General features: G+C 34.6%; 2 protein-coding genes across 2 annotated transcripts; both read right to left on the bottom strand.

Moving 5' to 3' along the window:
* Positions 1 to 298: 298 nt before the first annotated feature.
* On the bottom strand, positions 299 to 11,288 carry Sulf1 (Extracellular sulfatase Sulf1). The gene is made up of 9 exons (XM_011308677.1): positions 11,054 to 11,288; positions 8,125 to 8,364; positions 7,167 to 7,488; positions 6,569 to 6,719; positions 5,180 to 5,244; positions 4,927 to 5,037; positions 1,925 to 4,407; positions 1,063 to 1,147; positions 299 to 986 (listed from the first exon to the last, which is right to left on the bottom strand). The coding sequence occupies exons 1-9, from the start codon at positions 11,286 to 11,288 to the stop codon at positions 908 to 910; spliced, it is 3,771 nt and encodes a 1,256-aa protein (XP_011306979.1). The 3' UTR covers positions 299 to 907.
* On the bottom strand, positions 11,289 to 21,588 carry Uxs (UDP-xylose synthase). The gene is made up of 6 exons (XM_011308643.1): positions 20,830 to 21,588; positions 17,573 to 18,145; positions 17,338 to 17,451; positions 16,920 to 17,240; positions 13,628 to 16,639; positions 11,289 to 11,371 (listed from the first exon to the last, which is right to left on the bottom strand). Exons 1-5 carry the CDS (start codon positions 20,891 to 20,893, stop codon positions 16,374 to 16,376), a joined length of 1,338 nt encoding a protein of 445 aa, XP_011306945.1. The 5' UTR covers positions 20,894 to 21,588; the 3' UTR covers positions 11,289 to 11,371; positions 13,628 to 16,373.
* Between the last annotated feature and the right edge of the window lie 17 nt (positions 21,589 to 21,605).

Here is a 21,605-nt window from a genome sequence, read left to right as displayed (position 1 = left end):
ATCGTGCCTTAAAGAGCGCCGACGATTGAAATTCAATTAAAGTGCGATATAATTCTCAGTTTATTGGAGTGGATATTTATTAAATAAACAAGAGAAAATCAAATTTTAAATGTTTTACTTAATAATGTTCGATCATGTACATGGTATGCGTATTTGAATACTGTGAATAAAACAATGTAATAATGAAATAATGAGCGTTCATGTATTCCATTTCAAATTTTTGCTCATCAATTTGTTTATTATAATTTTAAAATCAGGAAGCGATGGGAGTGGACTGGAAAAACAATGAAAACAACAATTCATAATAGTTAAATACAAATTTACTAAAACAAGACATTCCAATTTCACGTTGAAATAAATTAATATATCACATATCTATAATTACACTCATCACCTACAATGGGAGTCTCCACTCATTTCTGTTTTGCATTAATTTTCATAGCGCATGTAACCGAGCTCAGTACATTATTTACAAAAGTACTTGCTTATTAAATCGATATCTCACGTCTTCGAGCAGAAAAATATTTCGTCAGGACCCCGATGAAATATTTCATGATCATTAATAATTACAAAGCCATATGATTATCATTCCTTCTCATTGATGGACAATTCATATGCCAATTCGTAAGCCTTAAAAAGTGCATTTTGCAGTATTTATCTCGACTTGTAACTGCAATTACTCATTTTCCAAACAATTGGAAAAAATTCCCCGCAATACCATTCAATTCGTTGTGCGTTCTACTCTTCTCGTGACAAGTTGATTGTAGTTTTTTTTTTCTCATTCATTATCTAATCACTCTAAATCGTTGATATTCACGTTAGAATCTGTCGTGCAGTTTCAATAGTAAAACACCAGTAACTTCATTATCAGAGCAGTATTGTTTTTTTTATGACAGTTAAAAGAATCTCAGTACTGATGCCGATGTCGGCGAGAGTTGATAGGAGTCGAGTGATGATTCCAACTTCGACTACGTCGATTTTCTGAGCTGTATAAATCATGTTGAATTTTTTTTTAGCTTTATGAATTTTTCAATAAAAATGATAAAAGATTATTTTTCTCACGTTTGCAATTTTTTACGTCTCTTGTTCGGACTTCCAAGTTCGCTCTCGCGAATTATTTGCAGAGTTGATGGCACGAACATGTCTTCTATAACATAATCAAACAATTAATTAAACAATGCATATAATTATATTAATTTATTAAGAGATAGGCGCGGGCAAATTCTTCGGTCGATCTAAAGCATGATAGGGCATATCAACGAGTGAGAAATATTAATTGAATGCATATCGACTTTATTTGATAAATTTTTTTATGATTTCTCATTATTTAATGTGACTTGTCATTAGATTGCACAAGATGAATCATGAAGAATTGGAAGTTCTGTCTAATCTTTACAATTAAAGAAAGTTTCTGGTAGAACTACTTCGAAATTTGAATGACATCCATCATTTAACAATGTTCGACACGTTTTGACTTAAAATGTACTTTTTTTTCTATTTTTCTGATGAATTATTAATCGAATTTGTGTAAAAAAAAAACATAACGTTTTTGCGTTTTATAATTATTTAATGGCTCACGAGGTGTTGTGGTGGTGCAATAATTTTTACGCGTTTTATCTACAGTCTTGTTATTCGTTTTGAAAGTTTATAAAAAACGCAGGGGAATGTTCGCACCACCTTGAAACTTGGTGAATCATTAAATGATGACAAAACGCAATATTTTTCACGTCAATTTTACCAACGGTTCCACAGAAATTGATAAAAAAAAATGGTAAAAATGGGAAGATATCGGCAATAAATTCTCAAGAGCTGGCCATAATCGTTTTGATTGATAACTTCCGCTGCTCCTTGCTATGTTCGATCATATATCATAAACGGATAAATAATTCGTACATCTACATTCAAACAGAACTGTATATTTTACCTAAAGAATTACTGTACTTCCGTTTAGTGATGAATCTCTGATGTGGCTGGGTCTGTGGCATGACGGAATTCTCCCTAGCACTTCCAACAGTGCAGTCTCTTGTTCCCCGACATCTCTTCAAGTGCTCCAACTGATCATGAAGATAGAACTTTTCGGCATCAGTCAAGAATGGATACCTATTCCACTGCTCAAACGGATCAACCCGTAAATTGTAAAATGTCACAAGTCCTGTGGTGAATTCGCAGTACAAAAAATTATGTGTCGCATTGATGGTACGTATGCATGAGTACGTATTGTTATTAGCATTCATGCAAAAGCAAAACGGACCAGCGTTCCACATCGGTGCAGTTCTCCAATGATCATTGTCATGTTCAAAGCAGTTCATCTTTTCAGTTAAACATTCTTTCTCCAGTTTAGCTTTTTTCTTCAGTTTTCTCTCCTTCTTCCTCAACCGTTCCTCTTTCAATCGTCTCTTCTCATCCCTCACCACATCTTTCTCGTCTCTTTTCGGTTGCACATCGGGCTCACAATAGCATTTGTGCTTAGCATCTATCGAACCATTCTGAAGTGGCAATCGCGAGTTGTTAGGAGAATAATCAGCTTCATGATTGTACTTTCGATCTGGAGATTCTAGAATAGTCACATCAATTCGAGCAGCTCCAAGGCCATTCGTCCGGTTATTCTGGCTCCTTAAAGGTTTTTTCGTCGTGATCTCTGTTGACGATATGATTGGAGTGGTAGATACAATTGTAGCTTGAGAAGCCACTCGAGTGCTCACCACATCGCTTGAACCACTTGATGTTGTTGATTGTACTGGTGGTTCTTTGTTTTCATGAATATTGTTGGTCAAAATGGTGTTGTTTCTCCCTCTATTATGATTCTTCTTCCTTCGAGGTCTCTCTTCCTCCTCCACGCGAGTCTCCGTTTCTTTATTTATTTTTTGTCTTCGCGATGAGTTTTTAGTTTTGAGAGGTACCGAGGCTACGGTAGTAACGTTTGGAGTTCCATGGGTTGTTTTTTTACTCGACGAAGCCTCAGGAACTTGAGTAGTGGTTTTAATCTCATAAATATCACTTTCGCTATTAAATTGAAGAGATGAAGGAGTCACCGTAGTCTGACTCATCTCGTGTTTCTTGTGATGACGATTCGTATGATTTCTCCCATGATGATGCACATGATGATTATGGTAATGGTGCTTGTGCAATGTATCATTAGCTTCATCATTTTCATTAGTATCTATTACGAGTGGGCGTTTCATCATGAGATGTCGTCTGATCTCCTTTAAACTCTCCAACTGTATTCGCATTTCTTTGATCTGTTGCTCGATTTCTCGGCGTGAAATTCTCCACTCGTTTGGATCTTGATAGATTGATTGAGTACAATTGACACCACCACTAGCTGATATCAAACATTTTGGCAGCATTTTTGAAGTGTTTGATTGACGTGCTTGACTCTCTTTAAGGCCATCAAGTTCTTCCTCAATGCTCTCCATTATTTTCGTTACATGCTCAATGGTATCTTTTTTCATAACATTTCTACGCACCCTTTTATGTCGCCTCATCAAATCATCGATGTTCAATGTTCCTTTTACAGCCTTCCTCAAAGTCAGATCGAAATCGTATGCATTGTACCCAAGTGCGTCTAAATCATCATTGCTGCTGTAATTATCATTCCAAATTGAGGAATTCCGTGGACTTTGATGTTGTATCATGTGGCGTGTCCATTCGTGCTGAAAATCATCAGAGAGAATTTCCAATTCCTGCTTGAATTGCTCATCATCCTCCTCATCAATTGCTCGCCTATCTCTAGTATCTTCTAAAAACTCATCATCTTCATTATCGATACTTCGTTTTCCTCGTTTGAAGAAGCTGTCGTTATCCTCGTAAATAGCAGCATGATTGTCTCTAGTGTATGGCATTTTTTGTCCATCGTAATCATTAGATTCTAGTCGCGTATAGACGACACCGTTTGGTGTAAAACAGGCACACTTTTTTGTTGATTTGTGGATGGGTATTGTTGGCAGTGGTGTATATCTGCACTTGTGACGACGCCAACGGTTCCCCTCTCTTTCACATCGCCAGACTTGTCCTGGTATACAGTTAGCCTGTAACTCTGGCCTCGAGCACTCGAAGGCCAAACGCTCGTGCTTTGTACTCAATCCAGATTCAGAAAATGGATTAACACCATTGTCCAGACGATCTTCATTATCATTCACCAGTGAATCCTCAAACTCCTCGTCATTGTCCGATATATCCTGATCACTGCCCGTGTCATTCTCCAGATTCCTATCGCTTACGAATGCAGATTCAGTGCGTGCAGTCTCTCCAGTATTTGTATTCACTTGATTCTTCGTTAATGTTGTATTTTGTCGTTTCGCCTCACGTAATTTAGCTTCTGCTATTGATTCCGGCGTCTCTCGACGACCTGATGACTCGATAAGGAATGTGTCCGGCCATTTGAACTTTGTTCTTCTTCCGTGTTTACTGCGAAAATTATTATGTAACTATATTTTTCATACAAAAAAAATAGATTGTAGGAATTTCGTTATTTTTTTTTGTTTCTCTCTTTTTTTTTTAATCATTTGTACAGCCACAATCAAGTCTGTCGAATGTCGTTCTTGAAGCACAGAATAATGATCGAAAATGATCAATACATATACAATATATTGCCAAAAATCATGTAATTATTATCAGATTGATTGTCAAAATTTTTGGTATGTAATTAAAAAAAAATGGGCAACAAATGACATTTGCACTAACAAAATCAGTATGATTTCAGTTTATCAAATAATTCTGTGGAAAATTCATAGGTTTAAAAAAAAGGATGACATATTCAATTAACCACCGGTAATTAAATAAAAATTGGGCCTTTTTGGTTGTAAATAGATTTTAAATCTTCGTACTGTTTGACAATTTGGAAATGGAGTGGTTTTTATGAAAAATTCTAATGGAATTGAATTCCATAGCGAACCTATTAACAATTGTTATTTTATAAAGACATACTTGAGAAACAATTTCTTGAAGGATCGCCCATCCATCTGCAAAGGTGTCTCAACTCCAGCTATATCAAGAAAGGTTGGCGCCAGATCAATATTCAGTACAATGTCATCAATCCTAAAATCAAAAAATTAAATAAATTAATGTTTAACAGAGAACGTTAGTTCAATGAAAATAAAGTGAATGTTCACGTCAATGAACGTGAAATGAGAGCGTTAAAAATAGATGTTGCGTTTGGGGAACACACGTCGGATTTTACCAATTAGGAAAGTTGAGCTCGGGGAGAGCAGTTATCCCGTGGGATGAAGTAGATGAGGGTAAAGCCTGCAAATTCTATAGAGGGGGGTAACATGAAGGTGGAGATGAGACGAGATGTGAGGGAGGCACAGAGTTGATTTTGGGACGTCGTAGGCACGCCCGTACCTCTCAGACTCCCTTTCCACTCTCTTTCTCTCTCTCCTCTCACTCGTCAGGCAGCTGGCAAATTAATTTAGCTAAATTTAACTGCCAGCCTCCGACGAGCAAGTGACGTCCGTGCATTGAAACTAATGTTTTTTTTTATTAACAATTCCATTAAAACTTACACTGAACCGGGAGCGATCCCGGGTCCCCGAATAAGGCATGGCACTCGCACGTCAAATTCGAATGGAAAACTTTTCCCTTTAATCAAACCAAATTGCCCAAGATGGTATCCATGGTCTGATGTGTAAATTATGTAGGTATTGTCTAATTCTCCGAGATCCTTCAGTTCCTGATAAATCTAAAAATAATTGAAAATCATTAATTTATTATTTTCTTCGGTAACGAAATGGTTGACACTTTTTTAATGTTGAAGAGAGAATTATAATTTAAGAATGTTCAGACCTCTTTTAACTAAAATTATCGGTTTTTTGAGTATTTTTATTTATTTTTAACAATTTGTTGATCAGAGTTACGCGAAAAAATAGACTGCTTGCGTATTACATCATTGTTTAATAAATATAATATAAATAAATTTCCAAAATATTGTCGTCGTGAAATAATTATCCTGCGGTTTTTCTAAACTTTTCAAAAATTCATAAAAATTTAGAAGAACAACAGTAGAATTGTTGGACGCTCTTGAAACGTCATGAGTGAGTCATGAAATAATGAGACAATGTAAAATCGGTTTTTTTGCGGGCCAATCCGATCAACAATTTGTTAGTAAACTAAAAAAACCGGTAATTTTAGTCAAAAAGAGGGAGAATATCTTCTATTATTTTTTGGTTACGAATATTATGTTCTGTGAATCATTTCTGTGCCGCGAAGCGTTATAATTGATTTTTTTTTACACTAACAAAGTTTATGTTATCGTAGAAAGCCGAACAAGCGGTATATGTCATACAATAAATAATTAAATATCTTCAACTTCCGGATCAACATTTATATAGAATTACGCAATCCACTATCCACTACATAAAAATTACAAAAAAAATTGTCTTTGAAATACTGATAGAAAGTAGACAATTCAGAATAAACAAATTCCCAATAACATTAATACGGTCATCTGCCCGAAGATACACGATATGACGTAAATACCGGATTCTGAGTTTCCGGAATAATTTCGAGGAATCCAACACCATCCAATAAATTTTGAGAAATGAAATGGAAAGAAAAGTAATAAACCTACCCGTTCCACAGCACTATCAACACTCTGTAACGTCTGCAGCCTCTTAGTCATCAATAAATCAGTAAATTGTTTATGAATAGGTTGCATTTTCTGGGTAACTTGAAGAATCCACTGTTTGTCCGGATTGGGCGCATAATCATAAGCCGGAGTGCTACATAACAAAAAAAAAAGCATTCCATCATTGATTGACTGATCTCAATTGAAATATCATGAGGGTAGAGAGATGCTGATAAAAAGAACAAAGAAACTCAGACAAAAGCCCTGGGTCTAGACTGCGGTCGTGTGAAGAATATCTCGTTTTTTTTTTATCCAGCTTTTGACGTGAGAGTTTTAGTGCTCTCCATCATACCACTGTTCAAAACGTGTCAGACAAGTTCCCTTTTTGTCTACCTACTGTCAGGTCGTTTCTCTTTTTCTTATTACGAAAGAACAACAACGGACTCTTCCCTCCTTTTCCCATTTTTCATGCAAAGATGAGTTGACTGTTATGTGTGAAAAACTAACAAAAAGATTTTTTTAAAAATGAAGTAGAATAAAGGAGAAAGAGGGAATGAGAGGGAGAGAGAGAGGGATGAAGGGAGAATCAAAATAGACTCACTGATGCGTTGTGACGTTGAAGAAAAGATTGGAGAACTGGGGTGCAGAGTCTTCCGGACCATGAGGTGCTGGGAAACTCGCAACCAGCATCACCGGTTTACGGGCAAAGTTGTGCTTACTCTGGCGTAAAAATGCTACGCTGTCATTGGCTATCAGATCCGGGTAATAGTCCTTGCTGTATTCGAAACCGTGCTTTATCTTTTTTCCGTTCATATTGACACTGTAGTTGTAGTATCTCGAGTTCATTATTAAGCCACCCCATTCACGCCATCCAGGTGGTATGTATGAGCCATTATACTTGTTGAGATATTTTCCGAAGTATCCTAATAAACATTGAAACATTTCATTACAAACAAGTATATCAGAAAACAGACAGATGTACAATGCGATGACCATGTGAAGCAATTGAGGAATGATAAGAATATTTTCATCCACTAATTCTCATGAAATATGAAATATAAAGCTTTATTGTGTTGAGAAAAGAAATTTAAGGAATACATAAAATGCATTTATAAGTATTGGATAGTTTAACGAGCTTTCCGAGAAAAGTATAACTTTGCTGTTGGTGTACCATAAGAAAGAAAATATGACTTCGCACCGAAAGTTTCTTCTTTCTAATAAAAATGAAGTAACGAGACATTTCTCATATAACGAGCTGCATCTGAAATGTGCCTACCCCCAATGAATTTTTATCACGTTCCTCTCAGCTTTTTCTCGCTCATCTCCCTCTGGCCAATTTGCAAACTTAAACGTGCTCTCATTATTCCTCAATTTGTCTCGCTTAACTACTTGAAAAAAAGCACGACTTTTGACGCCTCGATACAACAGTGCCTCTTGTACGAGTTCAAGAGGCTTGACAAGCAGTGAGGAGAAAAAAAATGTCATAAAAGAGATGATGATGGAGAGAGAGGAAAAGGAAAGCAGAGGGTAGATAGATAAAAGTTTTTTTTTTTATCAACCTGTACGATATCCAGCATTACTGAGGTAAGTTGCGAACGAATGGGGCTCGTGATCACGCTGCCATTGGGGGCTACTACAGTTGTCATTGTTAGTGAATACCTCGTGATTATGTACGTAACGACCTGTGAGGAGTGAACTTCTGCTGGGACAGCACATTGGTGTTGTTACGTAGGCGTGACGGAGTTCAGCACCTTCGTCTCGTATTCGACGCAGGGTATTCGGCATGAAGTTGAGCGAACCTGGTGGAATAAATTCATCCTCAACAAAATATATTTAAAAAATCAACCTATTATTATTAAATATTAAATAAAGCCTGTTTTGAATTGCACATATTTTAGGTAATTTTGACAGGTCAGGAGTTATTACTGATATATTCTCATTTTTCATGTTTTATTTTGGAAATTTTTGGGGAATCGTTCAGTGAATTGATCTGGAAAATATCGCTTTAAGGTTTTATCATTATTCAATGACTCATAAATTTTTGCAAACGTTTCGTGAGAACCTAGAAAAATTATTCTACGGTTAAACACGAGAAAAATTTCCAAGAAAAATTCGAGTGCCGGTGGTGGAAAATGAAAATCAACCGAGTATGAAAAATTCTAGTCCCGTTCGAATAGAATTTTGCGGTCTTTCTAAGAAAAATTCTGAGAATTGGAGAGTTAAGAAAATTGGCAACTGATAAAGATTCACGTAACGGTACGAAGTTTTAGAAGACTTCGTGAGCCAGTGAATAATAATAAAAAAAGGTACATTTTTGCACGTCAATTTTATCAACCATTCTTCAGAAATTTGTAAAGAACCTGAAAGATGAGACGATTTCGTCGAAAGGATATGAAAATTCAGTCGCGCCCTATTGGAATGTTTTAAACTAATTTTTCGACTTTTGTTACTTGAGTGGTTTCTAGAGAGAATGTCAAGTGATTATCCGTACAGTAGCAATTTTCTACGGCCAATTTTGTTTACTTGTGCAGATAATTATTAGTTGTTGAGATGATTCGCTTTTTAGTGTGGAATGAAAAAGTAGCTTTTTATGGTGAGACTAAAGATAGTAGTTTGATCTTTAAAGATGTTCTGCCCCCTTTCAGCCAAAACCATCCATTTTTTGAATTTTCTGACAAATTGTTAATCGGATTGACGCGAAACGATGTTTTCCATTTTATTATTATTGTATCATAACTCCTAAAATGTCCTGATAGTGCAATAATTTCCCTGTGGCATTCCCGAACTCTTCAAGAAGTCATTTCATACTTTAGGAAACTCACAGGAAAATTATTGCACGCGCAAGAAACTTTTTGAGTCATAAAATAATTTAATAATTATAAAACACAAAAACTTTATATTTTTGTATATATTTTTTGTATATATTTTTTGTATATATTTTTTGTATATTTTTTGTATATTTTTTGTCCTCCAGATGTGGACCAGTCTTTTACCCAAAATCCACGTTTTTTAATTTTTCCTCAAATTATCGCTGGGATTAACATGAAAAAATATAATGTTTTCGCGTTTTGTAATGATTGAATAGCTCGCAAAATTTCTTACTGTTGCGACTATTTTCCTGCGTTTTCTTTCTAATTTAAAAATTCTTCTTGAAAGTTCCAAAAGAACGCAGAAAATTTTTCGCCCCACCGTGAGACTTCATGACTCATTAAATAATGACAAAACGCAAAAGCGTCACATATTTTCACGCCAATCCCATCATAACCCTGGGAGACAACTGAAAGAAACGTGAATTTTGGCAAGACCGATTTAGAATCATTAAATCAAACGAAAAAAAATGCTTGATTGCTCTTTCAACCATAATCTCATTCGCGTAATATAATATAAAATAAAATAATTATATAAATAAAAAAAATATACTTTTCCCCCTATTTTCCATTTGACGTCGACATGAATAATCTTTCGAACCTGATCTTTAGTATAAATTTAATGTAATTACCTGATAAATAAATATATACAAACCTGGAATATCAATTGTATTGCGGGAACTACTCAAATGTCTATAAAAAAATAATAAAGACAAAGAGGAAAAATTGTTGCAGAGGGGTAAAGAGACATATTGATTTAAAGGGATCTGCCAAGTTTACAGAAACAATAAAAAAATACGCGGTTTACCATCGGTAACATTCGGCGGACCATTTCGATTCTAGATTGTTATTGGCTGTTAAATGAATTCCTGTCCGCCATCATGGTTCCTGGTAAACTATGTGTTTTTAATTATTTCTCTGTAAAATTGACAGATTCCTTTAAATCAATATCGCTCTTTACCCCCCTGTCACTATTATTCCTTTTTCCTTTTATTATCTTCTCATAACCATTGGAGTGGCTCTCGCAACACAAATATGATTCCCGATTTTAATATATTTTAGGATAACAAGATGGAATTTAAACGAAAGATCACGTTCGATAGATTGTAGATGCGGGCTTTAAGGATGTTCCACACCCATATCTATCCAAAATTCACGTTTTTTAATTTTTAGTAAATTATCGATGGAATTGATGTACAAAAATATAACGTTTTTGCGTGTTGTCATTATTTAACGGCTCACGAAGTTCAGTGATGGTACCATAATTTTCATGCATTTCCTCCACAGTTTCGTGATTCTTCTCAAAAGTCTAGAAAAAACGCAGAAAAATGTTCGAACCACCTTGAAACTTCGTGGGTAATTAAACAATAACAAAACGAAAAAGCAATATTTTTTTACGTCAATCATGGTAAGTTTGCCAAAAAGAAATTTGAAAAAACGTTAATTTTGGCTATAGAACCAAATTATGGGTGTAGAACACCCTCAAATTCGTTAGATGATTCAACAGATAGAAAATGTCATACAGACAAATAAAAAATAATGTATGATGTGAGGATTGAAGGAGATAGTAGAATTTGATGAGAATTTTTGGAGATAGATTTTTTATGAATAATAGCTGTACCAAGTTCAACATCCTGATCATCAGTGAGAATCAAGACGATATTGGGCTTGCGTTCTCGTGCTGTCGATTGATAGACCGGCAAATACGGTGAATTAGCTTGCTGCTGATTATTGTAATTTCCTTTATACCCACGATGACGTTGACCGAGAAAAACATCATCGTTTGATAAATCGTCGCGTTTACCATATGTGATGACGAAGAGTGAAATAATCCAGATAGCTTCGACGAGCCACATCTCGGGTTATCCTTGCACTCGCCTTTGGACAGTCGTCTGCTCTAAATTTCACCGGTTCGCATCATCATGTCACCACCAATCCTCTAAAGACAGAGAAAATATTCAGAGGAAGAGATATCTCAACTGCCCAATCGAAGTCAAACTTGCCACATGTTCCCTCAAATTCAGGGCTAAAAAAATCCTTCATTTTTCTCCTTTTCTTTAATTAAAAAACTCACGTAATATTTTGTGTCGCCGTTTTATTTTGCCAATATATCATATAATATAATAATACCTTTTTCAAAGAAATGAAATATCTAAGGAAAAAATAGATAAATGATAAAAATATACATGAACCATTATATTAAAATTGAACTTTTAAATTAAAAAATTGGAAACTAAAATATTTTTTTTTTTAATCAAAACGTGCACTCCTTTTTTCGGATGTGTATTTTCAAAGATAGCAGTGACATGAAGAATATCACGGAAATTAAGTGATTTGCAATAATTGAGAGTACGAATGGAAAATAAAAAAATAGCATCCACATTCTCGTCAAACGAATCCAAATAAGCCAAATGAATTGAATGTGTAAAGAGTTTGCACATTGTACACATGTATAGGGGTACATGTCGTTGGGAAAATAAATAAAAAATCCTTCAACATTGAAGTGGAAAAAAAAAAGGCGAAATAAGAATGAAACAGGTAAAGAGACGTCTTACAACGGAGAAACGATAAAAAGAGATGGACGAACCGGTCGACTCGCCAGGATGAACTAACGTGGAGAATGAAAAGAAAATAAAAGAGAGAAAAAACGGGAGAAAGACAGCCGGGTGAGAGGCGCAAAACGTCTCTCACGAGACGAGCCATTGCAACCTGCATTCCATGTGCTTTATCCTCCTCCAACATACTTTATTGATTGAAACAAATGATTCAACAGAAACTTCAATCGATAGGATCAACGATCGATGCACTTCCCACGATTTATAACTAGTAATCAATACGTATGCAATTGAATTTTAGCGGGCACATACGCTAATATAATAACATATTGTTCCCACGGTTTCATTAAGGAGTTATTGCAGATATCTTCCCATTTTTCATGTTTTTTGGAAAATTTTTTGGGAAACTCTGGATCACATCGACGCGTCAAAATATACCGGTTTTTTGGTTTTATCGTTATTTAATCACTCGCAAATTTTCACAGTCGCGCGTGTATTTTTATAAATTTCTGGGAATGTTTTGGGGATTTTTGCAAAAGTTTAATGAGAACCTAGGAGAATTCTTCCAGAATAATGAATTTTTGTGCGCCATTGAATAATAATAAAACCTGAAACTGTATATTTTTGGACGTCAATTTGATCAATTGTTTTGCAGAAACTTGTAAAGAACTTGAGAAATGAGAAGATACCAGCAATCTTCTCATTCTCATATTTTTTATAAATTTTTGGAAACCCTCACATCCTCTCACGTCAGATTGACATTAAAAATGCATTTCATTATTAAATTTAACTAAAAATTTAATGAAACTAAATTTTTGGCAAAGAGAATTTTGCTGAGAGCGTAGAATACTTCCATGTTAATGAATCTTCGTGAGACATGAAAGAACGACGAAACCTAAAATCAGTATAATGTTTCACGTCAATTTCACCGAGTGTTTCTCAGAAATTAGCAAAAAAACTTGAAAAATGAGAAGATATCGGCAATAAATCCATAGTGCGCCACATGATCGGTTGGGACCTTCAGGAATACATATTTGATACTCGATAATGCAATATGAAAAGTGTCGGTCACTTTCAATAACTACTCAAGTAGGACTTAATAGTTTGGCGTTGAAATTTCAGTAGTGCCGATCGAATGATGGTAGAACGAAGATAATGAAATCTGATTTATGCGCTGAGATTATGTTGGCGCGGCTTATCGTTGTGGGGGGACCAGAGAGCGCACATGAAAAATCGATGAAACGAAACGATGTGTGTCCTGGAAATGCCACGGTAGCCTGGCACCGTACCCGCTTTTATATAAAACGCAATTCAGTCCATGAGGTCCATTTTTTAACGAACCATGTACTAAACTATGCGGGTGTTTCATCGGTTATTCAATCGGCTTTCCACTTGCGCTCCATCCCCCAACCACCGATCCCCAATGAAAAACTAAAAACAAAAAAGAAAAACAAACCAAAAACAATAAAAAATAAAACTACAATGACTATCTACAGAATAAAACGACACAGACGAGCCGATTGTCCGAGCGATATCGATTATTCACCTTTTATACACATTTCAATATAATCCGCATTGTTTCTGCACAAAGCATTTGTTTCAATTTTAAACTAAATACATAAAATAACAATTCAACTCACCTGATAAATTTTTCAATTTTGTTGTATAAAAATGAATAAATTAACGATGTCCTTAAAGATAGTAACATGAGTAATTGAACAACACTTGCACTTTTAAAATATAAATATGAAAATCATTCATACCTGTGACTGAACAAATGAATGATTCTCATTGGTTAATTGAAATAATGTTTTGAAGAAGTTTATCCGCATGAGATGGAGTTTAAAATAGGACCCTCTGACAATTGCATTTGATTTGAGAGTACACGTGGAATGAGCGTGCCGCACTATATGTATATTCTACCTGGAGGAGGCTAGTCACTGAAAACTGGGAGAAAAGGCTGATGGACCGGTGGAAAGCGACCTCGTCGGCGGTCGCTACTAAACTGAAGAGTCAAGACCGAGTCGTGTAGAGTTATAGAGCGAGAACAGAAAATTCAACTCTCAACTTCCAGAGAACTGCTATGCGCCGCTTGCGCCTTTCCTCCTCTCTCTTACTCCCTCACTCACCCTCTCCTTACTCTCTCACTCTTTCACCTTTTTCAAGCCTCACCTCCAAACATCTGCCCATTTTACACAAATTGTACACACTTATTACACATACTCTTTTTTCACTTCAACACCTGCAATTATCCTCCGACATAACTTCAAATTTTTTTAACGTAAACATCTTTTCATTGAAAATTCAAACGAGTTGATTAATTGATAATAAATTAACAATGTTATGTCCAGTGGATGTTCGGTTCAATATTCTGTCATTATTGCATATTTTGGAATTTCAATTAATTTCTATTCTTTGCTCCTATCTTATTTTTTCAAATTATTTTTCAGGTCCGCTAAATCGTAATTCGTAAAAATTCGCGAACGGTTTTTTTTGTACGATGGTAATCGGGATATAATCAAGATGTAAACTGAATTCAACTGGGATTATATTGAGAATGAATGAATGTATGAGATTCATCAATTAGAATGATAATAGTGAAATAGATTTTTCTATTCGATTTTTCGTTTTATGGAAAAATCGGCAGACGCTGTGATGTCAGTTAATGGATAGTAGTTCTGTTTTAATTATCTCTCCGCTTAATCAAGAGTTCATCAGAATGAACTCATTACGATCTGACTAAAAAAAATACTTCAAAAGAAATTGTTGTAATCGCATGAATGAATGACGTGTATCCCTCCCAAGTTTTCAAACTATAATTAAACACATTTCAGTAAATTGTTGAGAAATCGTTGAAAAATCGATTTTTAAAACATTAATAGTTCATAAAGTGTGTGATAAATTTTATTTCAATTAATATTGATGAACAGAACTCATTGAAGTATAGTCGATGAAAAATTGGTGAATTCCCTAGACTCTTGAGCCTATGTACACAAGACTTTTGGAAAGTACATACATACATACGTACATGGATACATGCTAATAGCATTTCAATTATTTAAGGTATTTGAGTTTTACAAAACGTGGAAAATCAAATTTGAACAAATACAAATTTTCTATTGGGAAGAAAAAAAACGAAATACTTTTTTTGCGATTGGAAAAATTTCGTGTCAAAGTTTCATTAGAATGTATAGAGAACGGAAGGAAGGGTATTCTTTTATAGCATGAGATAAGGAATCGATGGGAGTTTTGTCCGAGGGAAAATTTCACCCCGGGGACAATGAATATGCAAAGAATAAATGGTCTTATCGTTCTACAGAATGAAATGAGTGAAATTTTTAAAGAAACTTTTGACGATTAAGTAGATTGAACGGACGATATTACGATTTACGTACACTCACGAAATTTTAATAAGTTGAGGCGAATTGAAGCGAGGAGATCATGCAACTGTGTCAAGTAGCTGTGGATATTTCACTCGACCTTAGGGAACTTACGTATTGTGCAAACCCGTGGGTTTTTTATGCGAATGATGAGAAAATGAGGAATAATTGTGAGTGATAAATAATGAAGTAATTGCAAAAAAAGAAATGTAATGACAAAAATGGAAGATTTCAAAAAGGAAGATTTAATAAAGCTTTATAAAATTAATAAAAGTTGTTGTAAAATCTAAAATACTGATTTTTTACGATCTTATTCTGGATTTTTAACTCTTTGATTATCGAAATTGAATTTGGGTTCTACGTTCAATTTTATGAAACGAGGTAGTTTTATTTTGCTTTCCCCAGATGAAAAAACAACTAAGTTTTTAATCTCTAAATCACTAGTTCTCCAAAAAATGCACAATTTTTTTTTTTTTAAAAAGTCGCGGAGAGAAGTTCTTTCGATTTTTTTTTCTATGCAAACACTAGTTTCTCACATGAATATTCAGTAAAAATTGCTCTTCCAAGGGGGAACAGTTGCAATTATTCAAATCCTTAAATGTTTCAATTAAAAAACCATAAATTCATTTGTTGTACATTGAGAACAAGTAAAGTCAACGATTTCTAGGATAAATGAGAAATTGTGGTGGTAAAACCGTCCCGGATGACACGATTACACTCACTGAGAGAGACGACCACGCGCCCTGTCATACAGCCCACGCGCTTCACCCATTACCGCTAATTATCTCTTTAGATAAATCCAAAACGATTTTCATATTTACCATATAACATACTATCTATTCTCTCCAGCATATTATTTACAATGAATTACAATGAAAAATAGGATGGACGCAGGTAAACATATTCAGTCATGAAACTCACTCATCAAAACGATGCAATTACTTTGTTAGTCTTTTGGCACTATTTTCCCACATCTCTTGACATCCATGTCGTTTTTTCCAACAATTTATAATTGTTCTACAATGTCATGATCATTAACGTATGGAATTCTCACAACATCTCCCTGCGAATGTTTTGTTTTTTTCAATTCTTTTTCGAAGTACGATATAGTTTTTGTGAGACCCTCAGTTAGAGACACCTTTGGCTCCCAATTGAGAAATCTCTTCGCTCGACTTATGTTGGGTCGCCTTCTCTGAGGATCATCTTCCACTGCTGCCAATTCGATTATTTTGCTAGTTCCTCCCACTAAATTTTTTATGATGATTGCAAATTCTGAAATGTCATTTATTCATTAATAGATTTACGGCTGCAATAAAAGAGAATCGAGTGAAAAATATATCCTTAGGGTCTTCGCCACGAATATTCAGAAATATTGAGAAGGAATTAATAATGGAGTTCAAACTGAATTTGTAAGGAAAGGAAAAAGACATACAAGCAAGACGAGTAAAAAAAACATCTTATTTTATGAATAATAATGTGAATGCTGAGAAAAGTGAAATATCACTGACTCTCCTCTATTAGGATTAACTTCCACAAGATAATATTATAGTACCTTCGATTGTATGCTCGACTGGATTGCCGAGATTAATCGGTTGAGTATAATTCGAGGACATCAATGCAACCAAGCCGTCTACTAAATCGGAGACATACTGAAATGACCTTGTCTGCTTCCCATTACCGTAAATAGTGATAGAATCGTTCTGAAGTGCTTGCAAAATAAAATTGGATACCACTCTTCCATCATTCATATGCATTCTCGGTCCAAATGTGTTAAAAATCCTTGCGACTCGCACGTCCACGCCTTCTTGTCGCATATAAGAATAACTTAGGGTCTCAGCAACACGTTTACCTTCGTCGTAACATGCCCGGGGCCCTGTTAATTTATCATTCCACATTTTTATCCAATCCTGAATTTTCAGCGTTATATTGTCCTCATTCGAGTGATTTTAACCGCTATTTCATTTACGTACCGATAGGATTCACATGACCCCAATAAGTTTCTGATTGTGGATGCTCCATTGGATCTCCATACACCTCGGAAGTACTTGCGATCAAAACTCTTGCGCCAACTCGTTTTGCAAGACCTAACAATTTATTATTTATTATTTACTGCAGGACAGGATTGAAATATAAAAAAATAAAATAAATTATTATAGATATTCTTTCGGGTTGTCTTTTCTGCTGTAAAAATCAAAGCATAAATACCTAGCATGTTAATAGTTCCAATGGTATTAGTCTTCAATGTCTTAACCGGATTGAGCATGTAGTGCGGTGGACTAGCAGGACTTGCCAGATGATAAATTTCATCCACCTCAAGATAAAGTGGTCTCACAATGTCATGATGAACCAACTCGAAATTCTCATGTCCATCCCAATGCTCGACATTTCGTTTTCTTCCGGTGAAGAAATTATCCGCTACTATGACCTCGTGTCCTTCAAGCATCAGACGGTCCACCAAATGGGAACCAACAAATCCAGCACCACCAGTAACCAATATCCTCTTACGATTTTTGTAATTGAGAAATTTCACCGTTGGAAAGTTTTTCGGTATTCTGTTATTGACTTTAGCCTCTATGTTACGCAATTTTTCGTCCAATTGTTGGATTTTTTTGTTAGCCTCAGCGAGATCGTTCACTTGATTTTTTACAATGGAGGAGTCCTCGTAATTCTCTAGACTTTCCTGCAGAGGCCGGTCTTCATTGTTTGGTATTAATCTGCTGCGAATATTTCCACGCCGCCCATTTTCCATTTTTACAACAGTCTCGTAGAATCCGAAAACTGAAATATCCCAATTATTTCTTTTATCATTTTTTCATAGTAATCCGTGGGATCTTTGACTTTACAACTAACTGTCATCCATTAGTCTTTTAATTCTCGAAGTTCGGTCTTCATATAACTAATTAATGTTTAGGAGAATCATCATTATTATTATTGTTATTAATGATTAATCTTCTGGTCTGTCGACGAGCTAAATTTACGATTTCAACAAACAATCCATTAAAACTCAGGTGTTATCTTTTGTACATTAATAATTTCTCTTCAGGCTAAGTCATTTTAATTTTTTTATTATTTTTTATTGCTCTAGAAATGCGCACTGGTTATTATCTTACGGACTATAATATATAGGACGTTGAATTTTAATATTACAATCTTTCAGAAACTTATCAATTTGACAGGTAAATTTAATGAGCGCAATATAGTTGATATGAAGTGGGAATATTCAACATTTCAACACCCAGGATAGTTTTAAATGTTTAAAGTTTAGTTAACAAATTGTGGGAAGTTCTTCAATGCGGATAAACATTAATGGCCGATCCTCTCTGATTTTATTCGATAATATTTCAATTACATTAATGCTGTTCCCAACGATGAAATATCACCGTCAATGATAACTTAGAATATTGTTGGATATAATTTTACTTGCGACTGTCACATAAGGATGAGCGAGATACGTCGAGGATTAGAAAAGGTCACTAGTGAAATTGTCCATGACCATAACTTTACGTGAATTATCCTCATGCAGCAATTGGACGCAATTGCTGGAAACATATAATCTAATGACCCTTCTTTAGAGTCGTACCATTTTTTCAATGGGTTAAACGTGAATTTTTATTGCCGTTGAAATAATTTCAGTGGCTTTCGTCAATTTTCTCCAGAGGAGGAGTTATTGTCGATATCTCCTGATTTTTTATTGCTTTTTGGGAACCCTGGATCAGATTGACGTGGAAAAATATATAAAATACATAATTTTAACATTATTCAATGACTCACAGATTTTGGGTAGGTAGAAGAAATACACCAGAAAAAAATAGCCCACGCATTCAAAACGTGTTAAAACCCACCCAACTTAATAGACCATAGGAAAATTAACATTGGTCTATTTATTTTGTGGTCTATTTCTTCAGAGATTCCAAATTTTCATAGTCGCGCATCTATCTTCTGAAATTTTCAAGTCAAGTTTTGGGATTTCTTGCAAAAATTCACTGGAACAATCCGGAAAATTTCACTGGAAAATTCTTCCGAGGTGATAGAACTCCATGAGATATTGAACAATAATAAAAATTGAAAATGGTATATTTTTTCACGTCAATTTTATCATCCACTTCTCAGAAGTTTATAAAAAACTTGAAAAATGTGAAGATAACGTGAATAAATCCTTAATTCCCCCAATATCTTCATAATAATAGATTAGCCAATACATCGATCAACATTACTGTTCATAATTATTCGCTCTTCCGTATGTTAAGTAAACAGGAAGGGATATTGAGGACGTGTGAAAAATAATTAGAGATAAAATAGCAATCTTTTATGAAACAAAACTAAATGGAAATATAAGAAACCTAACGGAAAATAGCAAAATGTTTCTCATTAACTTTTTGTAAATCTCACTTGGTCTACAAAAAAGGTTGTGACAAAACCTGCACTGTCTCACGTTTTCATGTCTCATTGAAAAAATCATAGTTAAAATCAACTTAAACCGGTTTTCTCCTTTGCAATTGAATTAGGTGAGACTGTCTATCCTGACTATCAGAACGAGGGTAAAGATATGATCTTGTAAATTAAATATTTCAATTTGAAACATTTGCAAATATAATTCACGTTTTTAAATAATAATAATAATAATAATAGGGAGTGATTCCGCCACAACAAGGCTAATTATAACGTGAATACGTTGTGATGAAAAAACGTCACAGTATACCTTAATTAATGAAATGACATTTTATCAGGATACTTTAACCTTTTAAATGACTTTATCATATGTTAAATCTGTTATCAGTTGACAGTTGCTTGCAAAACAAAAATTGAATCAATACCGTTCTGATCTTCTCAATGTTTCAACAAAATAAGAGTTAAGATTTTGACGTAATGGCTTACATATTTCATTTGAAGAGTTCTAAATTCCGTTTTTTCATTAAAACGAAGATATAAATATTTCAGAATCGTAAGTTTGTTAACTTGTAGTTTGAAAAATGAGTCTATCGTGGCACCCGTGATAATTAATGAGAATTTTTCCTCTCTTTTATGAACTATTTCATATTTATTATCCTAGTAGCTATCTAGAAAAATTCTTATTGATCAAAATAATTAATCCAATTAAATATCCCTTGCGATAAATTGAAACTGTCACAATGTCACATTTAAAAATCGAATCGAATTAAACCTTTAAAACTAAAATACAAATGACTAGTGGACCATCCAGATGTTCAACAAAATAACAAAATACATACAGAGAAAAAAATGAATAAACCGATTATTTATACCAGTACGTTAACCAATGGATTTTATTCAATCATTCGATCATCCAGGGAGCAATAGAATAATTTAAAAAAGATAATCCATTATCAGCTGAGCCTAATTATCAAAGACAGTAATATCAAGCATAACAACTGAAAGCTTGGTGGAAGAAACCCCAAAAATCGGCATCTGTGTCTACGTAATACCAAAAAAATTTGCAAACTCACCGAGCAAAATACACAAAGCGAAGAATCCAATCTGCTTCATCTTCCGCTGTGAGACCAACATCATCACTGCCTTACATGACTACAATTTATCTTCGAAATCACCTTCCCCGATCACCATAATTCCACCAATTTATTTATCCTTACCAGGTGAGACTAGTTTGACCTGCTCAAAACCACATATGACGACATAACCTCAATGAAATCAGCAATTCAATTGCATTCTGAATTGCACAGTCAGTGGTCTAAGAATTGCCCTACAAATTAGACACACTTTCATAAATCATCTCCGTGATACCAGCAAAGCCATTCTATTCCCCCAGAAATAGAAATAAAAACAGTGAAAAAACATTCAAAACATCATCTCCAATGACTTTAACCAAGATTTTCACCATTCTTCTTTTAGTAAACAATTCACTGGATCAATCAATCTAGACATCATCTGTTTATAGCATTCCATGGATAACAATGTTCCTGGGAAATTACAGGAATTGGAGATTCCAGTACAATCCAGCAAATGAAAGTTCCACACAAAAACATTCCACAAATGCCACTCTATTTTTGCATTACTGTCAATTAACTTTGTTTTCATAAATGATCATTTACACTTGCAAATCTACAACATCTGATGTATTTATATGATTGCTTGATTAAATGGTGGCAAATGAGACAAATAAGTCTTATAGAATTTTTCTAATGCTCATGAATTGGACTGATGTATTTTTTTTTCAATCAAGTCATGAACTCGCGCACTCGCGCACTTACAATTCCCAATCGGT

Source organism: Fopius arisanus, unplaced genomic scaffold (assembly GCF_000806365.1).
Source record: "Fopius arisanus strain USDA-PBARC FA_bdor unplaced genomic scaffold, ASM80636v1 scaffold00061, whole genome shotgun sequence".
Classification (NCBI taxonomy): domain Eukaryota; kingdom Metazoa; phylum Arthropoda; class Insecta; order Hymenoptera; family Braconidae; genus Fopius; species Fopius arisanus.
The sequence above is the reverse complement of the archived record's forward strand: the minus strand, read 5'-3'. Positions and strand labels throughout refer to the sequence as shown.

Coding starts and splice junctions, on each gene's coding strand:
- Sulf1 (XM_011308677.1), bottom strand. CDS start 11,288: ATGTGGCTCGTCGAAGCTATCTGGATTATTTCACTCTTCGTCATCACA. Junction 6,720..7,166: donor TTCAACGTCACAACGCATCA/GTGAGTCTATTT, acceptor TTTGTTATGTAG/CACTCCGGCTTATGATTATG. Junction 5,245..6,568: donor TTGATAGTGCTGTGGAACGG/GTAGGTTTATTA, acceptor TAGAATTTGCAG/GCTTTACCCTCATCTACTTC.
- Uxs (XM_011308643.1), bottom strand. CDS start 20,893: ATGATGTTGGTCTCACAGCGGAAGATGAAGCAGATTGGATTCTTCGCT. Junction 17,452..17,572: donor TGGAACTATTAACATGCTAG/GTATTTATGCTT, acceptor ATAAATTGTTAG/GTCTTGCAAAACGAGTTGGC. Junction 16,640..16,919: donor AGTCGAGCATACAATCGAAG/GTACTATAATAT, acceptor ATGACATTTCAG/AATTTGCAATCATCATAAAA.